General features: G+C 43.1%; 1 protein-coding gene across 1 annotated transcript in view; it reads left to right on the top strand.

Moving 5' to 3' along the window:
• The window catches only part of HMCN1 (hemicentin 1), a 655,003-nt gene that overhangs the window by 370,676 nt on the left and 261,243 nt on the right, over window positions 1–23,084 (top strand). Inside the window, 2 exon segments of the mRNA XM_044300627.1 lie at window positions 1,549–1,673; window positions 5,143–5,326. Coding sequence (XP_044156562.1) covers window positions 1,549–1,673; window positions 5,143–5,326 — 309 coding nt within the window.

Genomic DNA, 23,084 nt, shown 5'->3' with positions numbered 1-23,084 from the left:
TGTGGCTGTGATAGGCATTTTAGTAAGTACGGGGGGGGGGGGGGGGGGGAATGTTCTAAAGAAACTGATCTTTGTAGCCTTATCTGATCAGATTTTTTAGCACTATAAAATAAACTGCAGTTTGATGCCCTTATTGACTATCCTTTGCATTTCTACTCTATGGAAAGTCATTCTTGGGCTGAACCACAGACTTTAATGTTTAAAGTCGGCAGTCATCCAGGGCTGACATACACGCAGCAACATTTTATCTGATAAATTACACTACTGAGGGGCATCGACTGGTCTACAATACTGTGCGCACGTACTCAGGTAACCAAGTGCATTTCCTGGCCTACTATACAGTGCACATGTACTTGGCATAGTAGGGACATCGTCTGGCCTAAAATACTGCGCTATGCAGCATACCATGGGCTCACCATAATGAGAAAGAGTATCACTTGGACAACACATATGAGAAACACACATTTGTGTACTAGGTGGTCTCTCTCTCTTTGACCAAATCTGAACTTTTTGAGACGTTTCGACTGAATTCCAAACCAGTAGAACCTAATTTGCTTTTCCTTTATACAGAATATCCTTCAAACAAGAATGACAGTTCTTCATTATGGTGACCTTGCAGATCCTATTCTGGGGGTAGAATACTGTGGGGGAGATTGATCAACCTCCATATTTCAGAAAACTAGTGTAGAATAGTCAAAAAGCACGTGTTTGACATTTTCTAAATATAATTTGAGCAAAAATGTGAATTTTTGGGTAAATAATTTTTTTTGTAAAGGGAGCATTGGCCCTGGCATGTTTATTATTCTTTACACTAGTTTTCTCATGTAAACGATGACTGAAGTCTAAGCCGGATCCAAGGTGGCACAAATTTCCTTCTAGTTGCAAGGACAACACAGAGGTGGCTTAATTCATGATGCTGCATGTGCCTCGTTATAAATTAAGGGTACTTTCACACTAGCATTACATTTTTCGGGTAATGAATTCTTTCACAGGTGCTTAATACCAGAAAAAACGCTTCAGTTTTTTCCTAATGCATTCTGAATGGAAAGCATTCCGTTCAGTATGCATCAGGATGTCTTCAGTTTAGTCCCTGTTATGGTATTTGGCCGGAGAAAATACTGCAGCATTGAAATGTATTAATGCCGGTTCCGGTACTAAGTGTTCTGGAAAATCGGATCTGGTTTCCCGGTCTGCATATGCGCAGACCTTTTAAATATGAGAAAAAAAATAAATACTAGATCCATTTTTCCGGATGACACCAGAGAGACGCATCCTGTATTTCAATGCATTTGTCAGCCAGATCCGCATCCAGATCCGGAAGGCAGTTCTGGCATCGGAACTGCCTACCGGAATCCTCTAATGCAAGTGTGAAAGTACCCTAAGCACAGCGCCACAAGGGATATCAAGGCCTGCGTACAAAATATCAGCCTTGATAACTCCCACTGTGTAATTTTATCTGTGCTCCGGAAGATATTAGACACAGCAAGGAAACATTTCTTTGGCTACCAGAATATATTCACTATGATTGATTTTCTGTCTTACCCAAAGTAAAACGCCTAATGGAGAAGTATTATCCATTGTAAACACTCAGACATCCGATATGGGAAAATATACATGTGTAGCTACCAACGATGTAGGAGAAGATGACAGAATATTTACTGTAAATGTACATGGTATGTATCAATCTAATACCCTAGTAAACATTATACTCAGTTACTGTATATTACAAAAGCACATGTATCTATATACAGTATATACAGTCCTGATCAAAAGTTTAGGACCACTTGAAAAATTGCAAAAAATCATATTTAGCATGGCTGGATCTTAACAAGGTTCCAAGTAGAGCTTCAACATGCAACAGGAAAAAATGGGAGTGAGACAAAACATTTTTGAGCATTCAATTTAATAAAAACAACAAATAAACTGAAACAGGCTGTTTTTCAGCTGATCAAAAGTTTATTACCACACCTCCAAAAAAAAAATATGAACCCCCCCCCCCCCCCCCCAAAAAACAGAAATCCAACTTCCAAACATGAACTCAGTAATGAGTAGCTCCGCCGTTATTGTTTATCACTTCAAAAATTTGTTTCGGCATGCTTGATGCAACATTTCCATGAGGTGAGTGGGAACATTTCTCCAAGTGGTGAAGACGGCCACACAAAGGCCATCTACTGTCTGGAACTGTTGTCCATTTTTGCAAACTTCCCTTGCCATCCATCCCCAAAGTTTCTCAATTTAATTTAGATCAGGGGAACACGCAGGATGGGCCAAAAGAGTGATGTTATTCTCCTGGAAGAAGTCCCTTGTCCTGCGGGCATTGTGTACTGTAGCGTTGTCCTGTTGAAAAACCCAGTCGTTACCACACAAAGGCCCTCAGTCATGAGGAATGCTCTCTGCAACACATGGACATAGCCAGCGGCCATATGATGCCCCTGCACTACCTGAAGCTCCATTGTTCCACTGAAGGAAAAAGTACCCCAGACCATTATGGTGCCCCCTCCGATGTGCACGTAGAAAACATCTCAGGTGGGATCTGCTTGTCATGCTAGGAACATTCGAAACTATCAGGACCATCAAGGTTAAAAAAAATTCTCATCAGAGAACAAAACATTTTTCTCCTCAGGATCATTTAAGAAATTCCAAATGACTGTCTTACTGCGTCCCACCTCAGCAGCGATGGCGCGCTGTGAGAGACCCTGCTTATGCAGTTCAACAACCCGACCACATTCAAAAAGGGAGAGTTTTTTTGCCTTTGCCATCACAACGTGTGACTACCTGACAGAAAATGACAATGAATCCACATCTTTGCCCAGATTTGGCCTTTTAAAGGCATGTGGTCCTAAAATTTGGATCAGCTGAAAAACAGCCTGTTTCAGTTTAATCGTTATTTTCAATGAATTGCTCAAAAAATGTTTTGTCTCACTCTCATTTCTTCTTGTTGCATGTTGAAGCTGTACTAGGAACCTTGTTAAGATCCAACAATGTAAAATATGATTTGTTGCCATTTTATAAGTGGTCTTAAACTTTTGATCAGGACTGTATTTAAGAGAGAGCGAGAGACAGAGAGATGTATTGTCAAATAGAAGTTGTTGTGCTTATCTCTGATTCCATCCTCTGATGCTGAGACTAGATCTGAAGGTTACTCAGCATTGTAGTAAAAGGTAACTGTAAATTGTTACTTTTAACTCAGCACAGGCACAGAGATATTAAACATTTTGTAATATACTTTATTAGGGAATGGTGTTCCTTTTTACTAGAAAACCGAGTGTGAAGAGTCTGTTTAGCAGTACTCTGAGCATTAAAGGGAACCGGTCACCGGTATTTTGGGTAAAGAGCTGAGGACATGGGTTGCTGGGCGGCCGCTAGCACATCCGCAATACCCAATCCCCATAGCTCTGTGTGCTTTTATTGTGGAAAAAAGACGATTTGATACATATGCAAATTACCCTGAGATGAGTCCTGTCCCTGACTCATCTCATGTACAGGACTCATCTCAGGTTAATTTGCATATGTATCAAATTGTTTTTTTTTTCCATAATAAAAGCACACAGAGCTATGGGGACTGGGTATTGCGGATGTGCTAGCGGCCATCTAGCAACCCATGTCCTCAGCTCTATACCCAAAATCCCGGTGACAGGTTCCCTTTAAGGAGAGCCCGTTGAAGATGGTGTGTACCATACAGAGGCCTGAGGTGTGCCTTTTAGCTAGCCCAGTCCCTGCCTCCTTACATGTTCCCTATCACTAAAAGGCTTGCTGCCCGTCCTAACCCCAGGCATTTCTCTCGTCCCCTGGCTTAGAGCTGACAGTCTACAGTAACATAGCACACTTACAGTCAGTGCAGAATGCTGCAGCCCTGTTCCTGTCCTTATCTTTTCTTTGTGTCTGTGCTGGGAATATAGGAATTCAAGATTCTGTGCTGACTGTCATATGGTACTGTGTACTTACAGTCTGCTCTAAGTACTGGCAGTACCATTCTGAGAGAAGATGCATGCCTCTGTATTTTCCACATACCTTGTCTTCAGCACTCAGTAGACATTGAGAACAGACTCTACTTAACAACCCTCAGAGCATTGCTAAGGAAACTTTACACCATGTTTTCTATTAAAAAGCACTTCTTTTGAAAAACACTTTTCCCTAATAAAGTTTATTACAAAAATGTGGAAAATCTCTGCCCCTATACTATATTAAATATAAACTGAAATAAGTTTATATTTAAACTATTATTTCACAGGGGAATTTTTTCACGCCCTGCACTTCAAAATAGAGGCTTTGTGACTTTTTTTAAGTCACTTGTGTAAAAAAAGTGCAACTTTGCATTTTTATGTCACTTCAGTTTGAAAAGTGGAAGCAAAAGTGGGGGTGGTTTGTTATGTTATTAAGTTTCCAGGTTTATCACTGCGACAAACTCACCACAGTAGCGGATGTGGCATAAAAATACTGGAGCGGCATTTGTAGACAAAAGTGTTACGTTTAAAGGTGCGCCAGATTTAACATGTGTCACTATTGTGGCGTAAATAAATCCCACTTTATGATGCATGCCATATGTACACGTCATAATTTGTGACTTTATAACCTTCTCTCCAGTTTCTAGCATAAGGTATAGCTGAAGTCTGCACCAGCCCCTACCTGGCATTGACTTCAGTTTCTGGAGCCAGAGATGCGCCTAATTTATTATGAGAAACGCCAGTCTTTATAAATGCCCCTCAATGTGCAACATTTAATGAATTTGGATCAAAGTACGCCAATACAGACTAAAGCAAAACTAGCTTCAAATACATACAAATAAAGAATAAAATTCCCCCCTCAAACGGCATACAATTAGGTATTGTACTCATTTAGGCTACTTTCACATTAGCGGCAGCCTTCTCTGGCAGGCTCTTCTGGCGGGCGAACAGCCTGCCAGATCTGTGCTGCAGCTAGTGCACCGTGCCGCTGGAAGTCCACTCCGGCATGTTTGCCGTGCTGCGGCAGGACCTCCAGCCTGCCCCCACTATAGTCAATGGGGCCAGAGCGGACTTCCGGCAGCACGGTGCACTAGCTGCAGCACAGATCTGGCTGTTCGCCCGCCGGAAGAGCCTGCCAGAGAAGGCTGCCGCTAATGTGAAAGTAGCCTTAATCACATCTATTTTTTGTTTCATTTAGTTCCTCCCAAAATTATTGATAATCAGGAGACACCAGTAAAACTGACTGCAATTTTGGGCACTTCAATAAACATTGAATGCCTTGTAACGGGTGTCCCAACACCTCAGATCAACTGGCTGAAGAATGGTCTCCCACTTTTAGTAACGTCACAAGTCCGGCTTCTTTCTTCTGGACAAATGTTGAGGTAAGTCCAAATATTCCTGGTATCTTTATGTTCAGCTTTTAATATGAACACTGGCCTATTTCATGAAATCTACAGTACAAGACATTCTGTGCTTTTCATCTTTCAGGGTGTGGATGGCCTTGTACATCACTGTTCTGTTTATCAAGTACTGTATATTCACTGGGCAGTGAGTAGTCATTGATGGGACTGGTATAGAGGGTGGCGTTAGAGGAACATTGATTGGGTGATGTAAATTAGGCTACTGCCACACTAGCATTTCTCTTTTCCAGTATTGAGATCCGTCAAAGGGTTTCAATACCGGAGAAAAATGTATCCGTTTTGTCCCCATTCATTGTCAATGGGGAGGAAACGTAACTGAACAGAACAGAATGCTCCCATATGTATTCCGTTCCATTTGGTTGCGCTCCCATACTGGAGAGCAAACCGCAGCAAGCAGCAGTTTTATTTCCGTCATGGGATGCAGAACAAAATGGATCTGGCATGACCCACAATGCAAGTCAATGGGAGTGGATCTGTTTTCGCAGACACAATAGCAAATGGATCCGTCTCCCATTGACTTTCAGTGGTGCTCCTGACTGATCTGTCCTTGCTATGTTAAAGATAATAAAACGGATCCATTAATAATGGATGCAGATGGTTGTATTGTCAGTAACGGAAGCCTTTCTGATGATCCCTGCCGGATCAGGCAAAAACACAAGTGTGAAAGTAGCCTTAGCAGAGAAGTTGTGAATTGTAGGGGGCCAGAGTGTTAAAAAAAGACAATGCAGCAGCACTCTGCAAACACAAATAAAGTACAATAATGCCATCATTATAGAAAACATTCCGGTGCTAATGCTACGCTTATTTTGCAATGCTGGAAATGAGCGAATGTGCTGAAATCTGTTTTGCTTCTGATTCTGTAGATATGATCTTTAGATTTGTGTAGGTCTGAATAAATTCGACTGATACTGAGCAGGGTAGTATTCCCACAGCAGCAGTACAATATAGTGCATGATGGACAAGGTTGGAGATGTGCAGCTGTGTGGGGGCATTAGGAAGGACAGCAGCAGCACAGTATGGTAGACAAGGCAAGTGATGTGCTGTTTAGTAGGGGTAGTAGTAGTGGCAGCAGGGGTAGTAGTAAGCTGCAGTAGTACAGTATAGTACTTAGTGGACGGGCAACAATGGTAGTAGCATTACTGGGCTGCTGATAGCCAGTCCCACTCTCAGCAGTCACTGATGTATTAATTGGCATCAGCCAAGGTGTGTGCAATGTTTCCATACTTGTGATGATTTTTTAAAAGTTATCCATGCAAAAATTTTAACAAAAAATGAAATTGATCAGAGTTCATTATGACACACAAAAGCAATACACCTGCATATTCAATTAATAATAAATTGAGTACTATATCTTTAAATGCTGTAACGTTCAATAAAATGCCTGAGGCAGCCTACATTACACAATACCACACTGTCCCCTGTCTTGTCTCTGAAACCTATTTCCATCAATAACTTTTCAAATATAACCTGCTATTGTCTTCTCTTTAACCCTTTCAAGCCCAGAGTTTTTTTTAGTTTTTTTGCATTTTCATTTTGCGCTCCCTGCCTTCCCAGAGCCATAACTTTATTTGTCTGTTCACATAGCCAAATAGGGCTTGTTTTTTGCGGGACAAGTTCTATTTCCAACGCCACCATTTAATATTGCATATGATGTAGTGAGAAGGGGGAAAAAAATTCCAAATGGTGTGAAATTGCAAAAAAAAAGCAATTCTACCACAGTTTTAAGTTTTTTATTTACGACATTCGATGTGCGATAAAACTGACTTTTATTCTACAGGTCAGTACGAATCCGGCGGGACCTCATATGTATAGTTTTTCTTGCGTTTTGATAGTGATTAAAAAAATGGAAATTATGTGTACGGAGCTGTATGGGGGCTCGTTTTTTGTGGGGCGATCTGAACTTTTTATTAAATTTTTTGTAGAAAATGAAGAGACCAAAAACGGCGAATCAGCCATTTGAATGCTTTTTTCCGTTTTGCTGTTTGCCGTATGGGGAATAGATTTTTATTCTTTGGACACCTACATTGGAATCTATGATGATTTTACTACTTTCCTATGGAGCCCTATTACAGTCAAGGGCTTCATAAGAAATACTATGCAGCAGCCTCCTGTCATTTATAAAGACAGGGGCTGCTGCTTACACGCTCCAACATCTCTGATTGCTACATGGGGGAGCCGGAGTACAACCGAAAGTGCGCACTTTCTGTTTCAGCGTGCTCAGATGCCGTGTTTAGGATTGACCACGGCATTTGAGAGGTTAAATGTCCACGATCGGCATTACTGCCGGTTGCGGACATTAGCCGCGGGTATCTGCTAAAGAAAGCAGGTGGCCACCTGCAGCTATGTCACCCGCAGCGAGCAGGAGCGTGCGCCATCTTTACGTTGCTGGGCGTGATGGGGTTAATGTGAAATGACCTTTACCCTAAACTAGCTGTTTTCTGTGTAATAATCCCTTAACAATCCTTGATGAATATATATATGGTATGTATTAGTGATGAGTGGCAGGGGCTATATTCAAATTCGCGATATTTCACTAATATTTGGTCGAATATTCGAGATTATTTTCTTGATTGCGAAAAATTGGCAATGTAATATTCGCGTAATGCGTGCGAAATACAGACGTGGGTCACTTTTGCTACATTTTCCAAGCTGCTAAAGGTTTCCTGAGACTGGATAAAATGGTTGGCATGGCAGAACATAAAAATGTCTTTATATACAGTTAGAGTGTTCCAATATTACCGGACACCTTCTTTCTATCAGAGGATTTTTCATGAGCAGAAAGACATAGAAACATAGAAACATAGAATGTGTCGGCAGATATGAACCATTTGGCCCATCTAGTCTGCCCAATATACTGAATACTAAGAATAGCCCTTGGCGCCCATCGATCCGGAGCCCAGCACCGCCTACCACTTAATTTATTAATTGCACTATCCTGCCGTCATGTAATCTCTGCTCCGTAGTCTCGCACAGGCACAGTGCGCCCATGCGGACTACTGGCACCGACTTTGACGAGTCAACTGCGCATGCGTCAGCTCCCTCTGCGCAAGATTATAGTACTGAGAAGAACTGACGCCAGGGATAATAGAGTGAATAAATTAAGTGGTAGGTGGCGCTGGGCTCCGGATCGATGGGCGCGGCTGGGCTCCAGGAGATCGTAGGACAACCCCTTGGGCTCCTGACAGAGGGGATTCACATATGAATAAGATCCCTTTTTTATAAGAATATAAGGCACACAGAGCATAAACAGAGGGATCATTGTAAACACTGCATGAAGACTAATGGGCACATATAAATATCTACGTATCGTTAATCCTGGTGACAGAATCTCTTTAAGTCTCCTGAAATAATGATCCCTAAATCCCTTTCCTCAGATACTGAGGTTAGGACTGTATCACTGACTTTATATTCTGCTCTTGGGTTTTTACGCCCCAGGTGCATTATCTTGCATTTATCAACATTACATTTTAGTTGCCAGATTTTTGACCATTCCTCTAGTTTTCCTAAATCCTTTTCCATTTGGTGTATCCCTCCAGGAACATCAACCCTGGTACAAATCTTTGTGTCATCAGCAAAAAGACACACCTTACCATCGAGGCCTTCTGCAATTTCGCTGATAAAGATATTAAACAATATGGGTCCGAGAACAGAACCCTGAGCTACCCCACTGGTAACAAGGCCATGGTCTGAAGACACTCATTCTTCACCAACGTGCTTCCTTCCTCCAACACGGCAAACACAAACTTGTGCAGCAGAATACACATAGAGGATATCTCCAACACATTTATTTTACTCACAAACACAAACTTGTGTACAGCATATCAGACATAGTAAAAAGATCATTCCAGTGCCCGACCCGTTTTTCGTTTTGCGCTTCGTCAGGGGCGATTGTTCTGCCTTCTATGAGGCTGCTTTTAATCCACAACTCAAACCCACCCCCAGGACATCCCACCCCCACCTTTCATAACCCCCCTCCCACTTAGACTATAAAACCACATATAGTTTATAAAACAAAATACGAATTCTTATGTGTTATTCAATAAATATTCCTTTAAATATAACAAACAATATACTTTCAAGTGACACAAATAAAAACTTCAGCAAAGCATCCCCAACAATAAAAACCTCTTAGCAAAGGAACCTCCTTACAGTACCTACCTGCATGTTATTCATTCATAAAAATCCACTTTCCCCATCATTCATCACGTGACTACACTGATGTGAGTACTATGACCAATTGTCGTACTACATTCCCTAAGGTCCTAAAACTTCACTTATTAACCAGATGTTTACATACACTATGCTCATCGTAAAGTTCTTCATATTAAACAAGGCTTGATGTCACATTCTATATTTAACCCTTGTGGTTGCAGCGTACCTAATTTAAACATCCATTCCACCTATCGCTTATTTAAAGGGTTTCTATCACTTTGCTGCACATATTTAGCTGTCAGACACTAGCGATCCGCTAGTGTCTGCTCTGCCCAACCATCCTAATATAATTGCTTTTGGGGCAGCCGTTTTGCTAAAAGAAGAACTTTTATTAATATGCTAATGAGCCTCTAGGTGCTATGGGGCGTCATTAGCACCTAGAGGCTCCGTCTACCTTCAGAAACTGCCGCCGCCCAGCGCATCCCTCCAGCCCGCCCATCTCCTCCTGAATGCGATCCTCCTTGTGAGCGTATGTATTCTGCGCATGCGCAGTGAATGTCTGACCGCTTCCTTGCTCAGACATCTCCACTGCGCCTGCGCGATGACGCCATAGTGCTCCGAGGAACAGACGCAGTGGAGATGTCTGAGCAGGGAAGCTGTCAGACATTCACTGCGCATGCGCCGAATACAGGAGCTCACAAGGAGGATCGCATTCAGGAGGAGATGGGCGGGCTGGAGGGACGCGCTGGGCGGCGGCAGTTTCTGAAGGTAGACGGAGCCTCTAGGTGCTAATGACGCCCCCATAGCACCTAGAGGCTCATTAGCATATTAATAAAAGTTCTTTTTTTAGCAAAACGGCTGCCCCAAAAGCAATTATATTAGGATGGTTGGGCAGAGCAGACACTAGCGGATCGCTAGTGTCTGACAGCTAAATATGTGCAGCGAAGTAATAGAAACCCTTTAACGCCCCCTTGTATGTTTGCTTTCACCACTTCAACTCCCATGAAGCGCAACCCTCAATTTTTTTTTCATGCGCTTGCTTAAAGTGCAGGGATACACTATGTGTTTCTAACCCCTTCTTAATATTGAGTATATGTTCCTGCACTCTTGTTCTCAACTTTCGGGTTGTTCTACCTACATACTGGAGGCCACATGGGCACCACACCTGTGTTTTTACACGTGATATTTCCTTTAATTTTATGCATTTGATTTTTCTTATTGTAACGGACTGCTTCTACTCTCTTCATCCTATTCCCTTGGGTTCTATTCCTCCATGGGGGACAAAACCCACACCATGTGAACCTATTTTCTTTTTTATCAACTGTGGGCCCTGCACTGTGTACTAGAGCACCACGTAATTTTGCAGCTTTTTTTTTAAACCATTTCAGTTTTTTCCAGGATTTCACTCCCTGTGACTGGATATTTTTTTAAAATCCTCCAATTCTTCTTAATGGCGTTCTTTAATACACCAGCCCTCGTAGAAAATTGCGTCAAAAAGGTAAATCTAAAATCCCTCTCAATTTTTTTTATTTTTTATTTCCCTTTCTCCTCTACCTTTTTCTACTACTTTATCCCTACATCTATTTAAAGCACCTTCATCATAGCCCTTTTCTATGAATCTTTTTTTGATTATCTGACTTTGATCTTTAAAGGGATTCTGTCACCTCCCCTCAGCCAAAAAACGATTTAAAAGCAGCCATGCAGCACAGCTTACCTGGATTAAGCTGTGCTGTTTAATCTTGAAATCCGTCCAGCAGTTACTTTAAAAAACGACTTTGATCAATAAGGAAATGCGTCCTGAAGGTGCCCAGAGGGGCGTTTTTTTCTTCCTAGTGAGCCCAGTACCGCCCCTCTTTCAGTGCCCAGCCCGCCTTCCTTGTATTTTCTAACTGCCGCCCCCAGCCTGCCACAGCCTCTCCTGCCTCTCCTCCCCCTCCCTCACGCCGAACGAAGTCTCGCACAGGCGCAGTACCCACTGAGGGCTGCGCCTGTGCGATCATCAGGAGACTGAGGGCGGCAGCTTCATCTTCGTCACTGGGCATGCGCCGAGCCCAGTGACGTCCGATGCTCGCTCTTCCCTCAGTCAGCAGGGAAGAGCAAGCATCGGACGTCACTGGGCTCTGCGCATGCCCAGTGACGAAGATGAAGCTGCCGCCCTCAGTCTCCTGATGATCGCACAGGCGCAGCCCTCAGTGGGTACTGCGCCTGTGCGAGACTTCGTTCGGCGTGAGGGAGGGGGAGGAGAGGCAGGAGAGGCTGTGGCAGGCTGGGGGCGGCGGTTAGAAAATACAAGGAAGGCGGGCTGGGCACTGAAAGAGGGGCGGTACTGGGCTCACTAGGAAGAAAAAAACGCCCCTCTGGGCACCTTCAGGACGCATTTCCTTATTGATCAAAGTCGTTTTTTAAAGTAACTGCTGGACGGATTTCAAGATTAAACAGCACAGCTTAATCCAGGTAAGCTGTGCTGCATGGCTGCTTTTAAATCGTTTTTTGGCTGAGGGGAGGTGACAGAATCCCTTTAAAATCTCTGTGTTCCATGCAATTGCGATGTATTCTTTTAAATTGGCTTAGTAATATCCCAAAGGGACAAGGTTTATAATGACAGCGGTTTGTACGGATGTAGGCATTCACATCTGTTGGTTTGAAGAAAGTTTTTGTTTTAAAACACTAATTTTTTATAAAGATCGGTAAATCAAGAAAATCCACTGAGGTAGCACTAATGGTACTTGTAAACTTGAGATTCCAGTCATTTTTATTGAGCTCTCCAATAAAATCTTCCAGTCCCTTTCACTCCCCTTTCCATATTACTAGGCAGTCATCAATATAACGCTGCCATGTTTCTAACTTACCGTTCTCCTTTTCTTTATTCAGGACTGGATCAATATTCTGTCTCTCCCACAATGACATGAAAAGATTAGCGAAACTGGGGGCGAATTTCGCCCCCATCGCCGTACCACTGTACTGAAGATAATTATTATTATCAAATAAAAAATAATTGCGGGAGAGACAGAAGTCGACATAGTCCAGAATAAATTTACTTTGGTCCCTCATCATCAGGGGATCCCTATTCAACACCTCCTCTACCCCTCTAAGACCTAGTTGTTTTGGGATACCCTCCTACCCAAATTTGTTTAACTCTATTACACTCCCAGAATCTTTCAAATAGGAGGGGATTTCGATAACATACGTTTGCTGAAAAAAGTCAATGTAATCCAATACTCTACATGTTAGGGAATCTATACCCGAAACTATTGGTCTCCCAGGCGGATTCACTGCATTTTATGTATCTTATGTAAGTGGTATATTACTGGCGTAATCGGGTATTTAATCAATAGATACTCTAATTCCTTTTTGTTTAAAATCCCTTTATTATGGCCTTCCTGAAGAAGCCCATTCAGCTCTTTCTTATATTCAACCAAGGGATTTATTTTTAGTACTCTATATGTACCTCCATCCAATAACAATCTCTGCATTTCCATCGTGTAGCTCTCCCACCCCCTCTATGGTGTTGTTCCTTTGCACCCCCTTCATTGCTTGATGGGGAAAATTCTGTTCCTCTGAAATTTTCTCTTTGTTCATTTGATTGCACATTTCCTTCCACCTGTTCTTTCTGATAGGTTTGTTGTGTTTGTCGGTAATTATTCTGGTTCCTAAAATCCTGATACGGTTGTCTTATTGGGTTCTTTGGGAAGTATAGTCTCTTCTGCGGATAGTAGCCCCCACTTTGTTCATAATTATATCTCCTATAATCAATACATCATTCCTATAATAGTTATTAGTCCCCATGATTTTTGTTCCCATGTACTGTACTGCCTATTCGGCTGAATTTGGTAACCATATTTCCATTTTGTCCACCATGATGGCTCAACCTGGGAGTGTTTCCTGTGTGACACCTCCTATGGGAGGTGAAATATGGCAGTGTTTTGTTTTTAAATACCTGTTGGGATCACTTATCCCTTCCCTCTGACCTCCAACGGCTCCATCCTAAGCTGGGCAGAGGAGAACTATGGAGCGGATCTCGTTCCCGTTCCAGCGGGGACCTGACTCCCTCCCCAATGTGCAGGGTCCCCCTTCCCTCAGTAGGAAGCTGAATGTGCACCTTTGGACGCGCTGCACGAGGACCCTTTAGTGTGAAGCCGAGGGGGCGGAGCTATTAGCCGGGACGTGTGTGCACGCGCGCACAAGGATGACGTCAGACGCCACATCGATCGCTCATAGGTGGCAGATTTGAAAGGACACTAGCGCCCCAGTGAGGCTTCTGCTCCAGATGTCGGCACCTGATACTCCTGCAGACCAGATGGACTCCACAGATGCCCCCTCGGCTACTCAACCCGTGAGTTCCTCTGTGGGAAGAAAATATGTATCATGTTGTTATGCTACCTTTTGCAATAGCCCACTGATACCAGGTTGCTCCTCTTTTAGGGAATTAAAGAGCCCAGAACTAAGGCCAAAATCCCTAGATGCACTACTTGATGAAAAATCACAAAAAGAAGCTCTGCCAAGCCTGTATTAATGAGCTTGTCAAAGAGGAGCAACCATCCATACTTATGGAAGTCAAATTGATGATTAAAAGCAAAATAAAATCCTCTTTAGCCTCTCTCAGATCTGCCCCTCCTACTCCGGAGTTATTGGGCACCGTAAGGGCAACCATGGGCATTGAGGAGGTACAAAAACCTTGATCAGTCCAAGACGAGATGTTTGCAGGGCTCAGAGCTAAAAATTAAAAGTATTCCCAGTAAACGGAAATATAAAAGGATATGATCATGGATGAGTGGACAGACCCTGAGAGGAGACTGGTGGTCCCCAGAGAATTCAAAAATCGATTACGGTTTGATCTAACCGATATAAAAATATTTATATATCGAAAATCGACGTCCAGGTAGTGAAGGTGGTCAAGAAGACCTCCCTTCTTTTTGAGGACTCCTCTCAATTACAGGATCTGATGGAGAGAAAGGCGGATTCTCTCCTGAAAAATTCTTGGGAAGCATCCATGTTCGGTATAAAAACGAACATAGCTGCAACCTCAGTAGCTAGGTCAATATATTTCTGGCTTAGCGAACTAGAAAACCAAGAATAAAACCCAGAGAGAAGAAATTCAAAATTCCATCCCTCTCCTCAGATCAGCTACAGCATTTTTGGCGGATGCCTCAGCCGAGTCTGTGAGGTTTGCCACCAAGGATGCTGCTCTCTCAAATTCCACAATGAGAGCCCTGTGGGTGAAATCTTGGGGAGGCGATAGAGCGTCAAAAGCAAAATTATGTTCTATCGCTTTTTCAGGGGAATACGTTTTTGGTCCCATACTGGATTCCATCCTCGAGAAAGCGGCAGATAAAAAGAAGGGATTTCCTGAGGAAAATAAAAAGAAATAAAAGAAGCCCTTTTGTCCCTTTAACACCCAATCCAGGTCCTATAGGGGGAAAGGAAAAATGGGTAGGTGGAGCTACCAAAAAGAGGAAAGGGCAGAGGGTTCCTTCTCAATCCCCCAAACAAACAGTCTGACAAACAATGACGCCAGAGTGGGAGGAAGGTTGAGGAGATTTCTACCCCTTTAGGAAACCATGACCCAGAACCCCTGGGCCTCGAATATTTAAAAAAATGGTTACCGGATAGAATTTTCCTCAACCCCTCCAAAAAAAGTCCTGGATAACCTCCCACAGCCCAAAAGTTCTGGGAAGGATTTGGCAGGGCGTCCTGCAGTTAATAGAGTCATGTGTGGTGGTAAAAGTCCCCAGTTTAGAAGAAGGAAGGGGCTATTATGCCAACCTGTTTTTGGTACAGAAGCCAGATGGCTCCTTTCGTACCATCATAAACCTAAAGGGGTTAAATATGTGCATTGTATACAGGAAATTCAAAATGGAATCTATAACGTCCATCACTCCTCTAATCAAAGAAGGAGATTACATGACGTCCATAGATTTGAAGGACGCTTACTATCACGTCCCCATACACTAAAACTCGCAAAAGTATCTCAGGTTTGCACTGATGGACAGCACCAGAGTGGTAAACCACTTCCAGTTCACTGCTCTACCCTTCGAAATTTCTTCTGCCCCAAGGGTTTTCTCAAAGCTAGTAGTGGAAATGATCTCGCTCAGATCAGAGGGAATAAAAATCTTCCCGTATCTAGACGACTTCCTCATTCTGGGAGATTCAGAATCAGAGGCGTCCAGTCACACCAGTTACCTAATACATTGGTTTTCAGAGTTGGGCTGGATAATAAATCTGAAAAAATCTTGTCTGGTCCCATCAACCAAGATGAAATTCCTAGGAGTACTTTTAGATTAAAAAACCCAGATGACGTCTCTTCCTCAAGAAAAACAAACAACCTTCATAGGAAAAACAAAAAAATGTCAGGGCCAAGCCAAGTGTTCCATACGCAATGCCATGAGTCTATTAGGAATGATGACCTCCTGCATCACATTAGTATCGCGGTCCCAGGCTCCTACCAGGATAACCCAATCCTTGATCCTGAAGAGTTGGGACAAGAAACAGTCCTCCTTAGAAAAAAGAATATCCACCCCCATTCACGTAAGATTCGATTTGAATTGGTGGATAGGAAAGAGAAATCTGTCAAAGGGTGTAAATTGGATAAAAGATCCAGAGCTCCAAGTGTTCACAGATGGGGGGCGAGAGTAGGCTCCTCAAACTACCAAGGGAGATGGGCAGACGACATAAAAGTAAAATCATCAAACTAACGAGAACTAAGGGCGATCTGGGAGATGCTAAAATCATCCCAGAAGATAGTACTCGGAAAACACCTGAAGATTCTCTCCGACAATGTGACAGCAGTAGCATACTTAAAGCATGCTGGATCCTGAGCGCGAGGTATTAAAAAATAGGGGTCTTTCCAAAAAAGGTTATGAATACCCTTAAATCCAGCAGGAAAAAAAGTCACCTTTGCGATATATCTCAAAATCTGGAGAAAATACTGCAACTGGCTGGGTCAGAACCCTCCGGTAAATTCTCCCCCAAGCATCATAAAAATGATTGACTTTCCCCAGAAGGGACTGGATTTGGGTCTGAGACCTAGTACACTTAAGGTACAGATCTTGGCCTTAGGAGCATGCTATGACAAAGACCTAGCCAGACATAGATGGGTGAGAAGATTCGTAAGAGCTGCATTGAGATTAAGACCATCCATAACCCCAAGGACCCCTCAGTGGGACTTAGATCGGGTTTTGAAGGGATTAATGAAACCACCATTTACCCCTGTACAGGACATTTCTGTGAAGCACCTGACACTCAAGACTGCCTTTCTAATAGCCATAACGTCAGCTAGATGTTTAGGAGAGATCCAGGAGCTCTCCTGTCGGGAACCCTATGTTTTGGTATTTCCTGATAAAATAGTATTGAGGTTGGATCCAGGATTCCTTCCAAAAGTCGTTTCAGACTTTCATAGAGACAAGGAAATTGTCCTCCCGTCATTCCCTAAGGAGGGGACGAGTACATCTGAGGATCAATACCAACTCCTAGATGTCCAAGATACAGTCTTACAATACCTAAGGGCAACAGAGGAATTTAGGAAAGAGGATAATCTTCTCGTTCAGTTTGCTGGTCCAAACAAAGGGAAGAAGACACCCAAGGCCTGGATCCAAGTCCACCATATCCTGCTGCTACCAGATGGCGGGCCTGGATAGTCCTACAGATATAAGGGCTCATTCCACAAGAGCAGTGGCCTCCTCATAGGCAGAAAAAGGAGGTGTTCTCTTAGATAAGATCTGCAGATCAGGCACCTGGTCCAGTAAAAATACACTTGTTAGGCACTATCGTATTAACGTTTTGGCTTCTGCTGACTTGACCTTCGGTCAGAAGGTCTTGCAAGCAGTTACCCACCCTACTAAATAATCTGGTAGTTCTCCAGGTTGAGTCGTCATGGTGGACAAAATGGAAAAACCATAATTAGACTTACCGGTAATTCTGTTTCCTTGAGTCCATGACGGCTAGTATATCCCCCCCCCCCCCCACCCGAGTATTTAAAGAGGGGTTTGAGTATGAATTAATACTCAAAAAAAAAAAATAGGAAGAGGAGATTATATATAGATATAAAATTAAGGCTGCACCCACTTGGTAATTTGGAAAGCACTGAGGGTGAGAGTGGGTGGTGGCCTTTTAAACTCTGTGTTCCTGCCCCTACAGAGGTCAAGGGGTCAATCTCCAGGTTGAGCCGTCATGGTGGACTCAAGGAAACAGAATTACCGGTAAGTCTAATTATGTTTTTTTTTGTCTCCCTTGCTTTCTAAAACTCCCTTCCCTCTGCTCCAGGGGAGTTGCTAGGTCAAAACATTTGGGGCCTGGGCCCCTGATGTTTTGTCCCAGACCATGAATGTCCTGCCTGCATGTTAGCTATAACTGTATTGCCGTCCTCAGGACGGCAATACAATTGAATCTAATGCACTGCAAGAGCTGAAGGACCTGTGACAACCTCACAGGTCATGTGATAAGTTCTAAATGCAGTTGCTGAAAAGGACCTGGGAGGATGTCACCATCATGTCACCAGTGCAGGAGAGGACGGCTCCGCAGTGAAGAGAAGCCCTGGGAAGAAGCTGAGGTGAGATCTTCTACATGAGGAGAGGTAAGTGAAGATAACTCGGTGTGAGAGGCTGAGAAATGTTGGGAGTTGTAGTTATTTAAGGCTACTTTCACACTAGCGTTCGTCAGTCCGCTCGTGAGCTCCGTTTGAAGGGGCTCACGAGCGGACCCGAACGCAGCCGTCCAGCCCTGATGCAGTCTGAATGGAGCGGATCCGCTCAGACTGCATCAGTCTGGCGGCGTTCAGCCTCCGCTCCGCTCGCCTCCGCACGGACAGGCGGACAGCTGAACGCTGCTTGCAGCGTTCGGGTGTCCGCCTGGCCGTGCGGAGGCGTGCGGATCCGTCCAGACTTACAATGTAAGTCAATGGGGACGGATCCGTTTGAAGATGCCACAATATGGCTCAATCTTCAGGCGGATCCGTCCCCCATTGACTTTACATTGAAAGTCTGGACGGATCCGTACGAGGCTATTTTCACACTTAGCTGTTATATGCTAAAATAATGCAGACGGATCCGTTCTGAACGGAGCCTCCGTCTGCATTATTATGATCGGATCCGTTCAGAACGGATCCGATCGAACGCTAGTGTGAAAGTAGCCTAACTGGGACTGTATGTTAGGGTTGAAAGGAGGGAAATTATTCACATGGGACAGTGAGGTGGAGTGATGTTAATTACATGGGACTGAAATTTGGAAGTGGCTTGGGTAGGGTGATGTTATTTACATGGGACTGTATGTTGAGGGGTAATGTTATGTATATGGGACTGCATGTTGAAGGCAGCTGTGGTAGGGAGTGATATTATGAATTATTTACATGGGACTTTCCTGCTGGAGGTTGCGATTTTATTTACATGTACGTACTGGAGTGCCCATGTGGCCTCCAGTATGTAGGTAGAACAACCCGAAAGTTGAGAACAAGAGTGCAGGAGCACATACGCAATATTAAGATAGGGTGAGAAACGCATAGTGTATCCCTGCACTTTAAGCAAGCACATAAAAAAAAACTGAGAAAGTTGCGCTTCATTGGAGTTGAAGTGGTGAAAGCAAACATGCGAGGGGGAGACCCCAATGCTAAGTTAAATATACGAGAGGTGGAATGGATGTTTAAATTGGGTACTCTGCACAAGTATGTGTTTGCCGTGTTAGAAGACGGAAGCACATTGGTGAAGATTGAGTGTCTTCTATGTCTACATCTGCTGATGAAAAATCCCGTGATAGAAAGAAGGTGTCTGGTAATCCTGTAGTAGCGCGGTCCTATGCAAAATACATTAGTTTACTGTGTGATTTTGACCCACGTCACTCTTTGGGACCTGCAGCATCCTGAGTCCAGGCAATGTATTGGAGGTTGTATATAGTATTCTGAGAGTGCTCCAATATATTTGCAATTGCGCTAATCGGCACTAATGATGCAAATATTTTGTAGCAATACGTGAAACTTCACATTTTATCAGGTCTGCATGTATGTATGGACAGCAGAACCAACTACCTAACTACCCTACTACCTAACACACTGCACTGCAACAGCTACACTATATCAGGATATAACCTACACTGACTGACTATCTCCCACTAACTATCTGTATTACTATATATATTATATACACATACATACACACACACACACACACTATCTAACTATCTAATGTAGTGTGGAAAGCACAGAGCACAGCAATGACACTGCTCTCTCTCAGAATTTTGAAAAACTGTAGAAAATGGCTGCTGGAGAGGTTCTTATATAGTAAGGGGTAGGCAACTTTCCTATTGGTTGCTAGGGATGTTGCTAAGCTCAGACAAAGACATTGCAGCCTTCTCATTGGCCCACAAGCAAGAAGGGAGGTTACTGAAAGAAAAAAAAAAATCTAGAATATTTGAAATTACAAATATATATATATCACTATGTTCTAAATATTCACGAATTCTCAAAGTGCCGATATTTACGAATAATATTGCGATTCGAATATTCGCGCCTAACACTGTGTCATAGATTCATGGGGTATGTATGGAGTGGGCTCACAAGCTGACCCCACTGCAATCCCGGAGGAGGCCTGTTGTGTAATACAGCTGACATCTGGCCACAATGACACTGATGGAGATAATTCCAATTTCGGTCCTTGACATCGTAACTAGGGATGAGCGAACTCGAACTGTATAGTTCGGGTTTGTACCGAATTTTGGGGTGTCCGTGACACGGACCCGAACCCGGACATTTTCGTAAAAGTCCGGGTTCGGGTTCGGTGTTCGTCGCTTTCTTGGCGCTTTTGTGACGCTTTCTTGGCGCTTTTTGAAAGGCTGCAAAGCAGCCAATCAACAAGCGTCATACTACTTGCCCCAAGAGGCCATCACAGCCATGCCTACTATTGGCATGGCTGTGATTGGCCAGAGCACCATGTGACCCAGCCTCTATTTAAGCTGGAGTCACATAGCGCCGCCCGTCACTCTGCTCTGATTAGCGTAGGGAGAGGTTGCGGCTGCGACAGTAGGGCGAGATTAGGCAGATTAACTCCTCCAAAGGACTTGATTAACTGATCGATCTGCAGCTGTGGATCATTGAGCTGCTGATCCTCAATTGCTCACTGTTTTTAGGCTGCACAGACCGTTTGTCAGTCTCATTTTTCTGGGGTGATCGGCGGCCATTTTGTGTCTTGTGGTGCGCCAGCACAAGCTGCGACCAAGTGCATTTAACCCTCAATGGTGTGGTTGTTTTTTGGCTAAAGCCTACATCAGGGTGAAGCTGTCACACCAAGTGCATTTAACCAGCAATAGTCTGTTCATTTTTTGGCCATATACAAAATCAGGGGCAAGCTGCGCCTGTCACCAAGTGCATTTAACCCTCAATGGTGTGGTTGTTTTTTGGCTAAAGCCTACATCAGGGTGAAGCTGTGACACCAAGTGCATTTAACCAGCAATAGTCTGTTCATTTTTTGGCCATATACAAAATCAGGGGCAAGCTGCGCCTGTCACCAAGTGCATTTAACCCTCAATGGTGTGGTTGTTTTTTGGCTAAAGCCTACATCAGGGTGAAGCTGTCACACCAAGTGCATTTAACCAGCAATAGTCTGTTCATTTTTTGGCCATATACAAAATCAGGGGCAAGCTGCGCCTGTCACCAAGTGCATTTAACCCTCAATGGTGTGGTTGTTTTTTGGCTAAAGCCTACATCAGGGTGAAGCTGTCACACCAAGTGCATTTAACCAGCAATAGTCTGTTTATTTTTTGGCCATATCCCAGTCTAATTCTGTCACTAAATCCATACCGGTCACCCAGCGCCTAAATACTAGGCCTCAAATTTATATCCAGCTAAATCTGTCCCTAGTGCTGTAGCTGGGCGAGTTATTTAGTGTCCGTTCAAGCACATTTCTTGTTCTGGGTTGAAATACAATTCCCAATTTAGCAATTTCATAATTTAGTGGTTCCTGCTATATCAGAGCTATTTGAAATCTATCCCAAAAAGGGTATATAATATTGAAGGTGCACATTGGGTCATTCAGAATAACTTCACACACACCCGCTACTGTGTATTTCCAAGTCTAATTCTGTCACTAAACCCATACCTGTCACCCAGCGCCTAAATACTAGGCCTCAAATTTAAATCCCTCTAAATCTCTCGTTACCGCTGTACTGTTGTTGCTGGGCAAGATATTTAGTGTCCGTCAAAGCACATTTTTTGTTCTGGGTTGAAGTACAATTCCCAATTTAGCAATTTCATAATTTAGTGGTTTCTGCTATATCAGAGCTATTTGAAATCTATCCCTAAAAGGGTATATAATATTGAAGGTGCACATAGGGTCATTCAGAATAACTTCACACACACGCTTCTGTGCATTTCCAAGTCTAATTCTGTCACTAAATCCATACCGGTGACCCAGCGCCTAAATACTAGGCCTCAAATTTAAATCCCTCTAAATCTCTCGTTACCCACCGCTGTACTGTTGTTGCTGGGCAAGATATTTAGGGTCCGTCAAAGCACATTTTTTGTTCTGGGTTGAAGTACAATTCCCAATTTAGCAATTTCATAATTTAGTGGTTTCTGCTATATCAGAGCTATTTGAAATCTATCCCTAAAAGGGTATATAATATTGAAGGTGCACATAGGGTCATTCAGAATAACTTCACACACACCCGCTACTGTGTATTTCCAAGTCTAATTCTGTCACTAAACCCATACCTGTCACCCAGCGCCTAAATACTAGGCCTCAAATTTAAATCCCTCTAAATCTCTCGTTACCGCTGTACTGTTGTTGCTGGGCAAGATATTTAGTGTCCGTCAAAGCACATTTTTTGTTCTGGGTTGAAGTACAATTCCCAATTTAGCAATTTCATAATTTAGTGGTTTCTGCTATATCAGAGCTATTTGAAATCTATCCCTAAAAGGGTATATAATATTGAAGGTGCACATAGGGTCATTCAGAATAACTTCACACACACGCTTCTGTGCATTTCCAAGTCTAATTCTGTCACTAAATCCATACCGGTGACCCAGCGCCTAAATACTAGGCCTCAAATTTAAATCCCTCTAAATCTCTCGTTACCCACCGCTGTACTGTTGTTGCTGGGCAAGATATTTAGTGTCCGTCAAAGCACATTTTTTGTTCTGGGTTGAAGTACAATTCCCAATTTAGCAATTTCATAATTTAGTGGTTTCTGCTATATCAGAGCTATTTGAAATCTATCCCTAAAAGGGTATATAATATTGAAGGTGCACATAGGGTCATTCAGAATAACTTCACACACACGCTTCTGTGCATTTCCAAGTCTAATTCTGTCACTAAATCCATACCGGTGACCCAGCGCCTAAATACTAGGCCTCAAATTTAAATCCCTCTAAATCTCTCGTTACCCACCGCTGTACTGTTGTTGCTGGGCAAGATATTTAGGGTCCGTCAAAGCACATTTTTTGTTCTGGGTTGAAGTACAATTCCCAATTTAGCAATTTCATAATTTAGTGGTTTCTGCTATATCAGAGCTATTTGAAATCTATCCCTAAAAGGGTATATAATATTGAAGGTGCACATAGGGTCATTCAGAATAACTTCACACACAC

This window comes from Bufo gargarizans, chromosome 7 (assembly GCF_014858855.1).
Source record: "Bufo gargarizans isolate SCDJY-AF-19 chromosome 7, ASM1485885v1, whole genome shotgun sequence".
Lineage (NCBI taxonomy): Eukaryota > Metazoa > Chordata > Amphibia > Anura > Bufonidae > Bufo > Bufo gargarizans.
The sequence above is the reverse complement of the archived record's forward strand: the minus strand, read 5'-3'. Positions and strand labels throughout refer to the sequence as shown.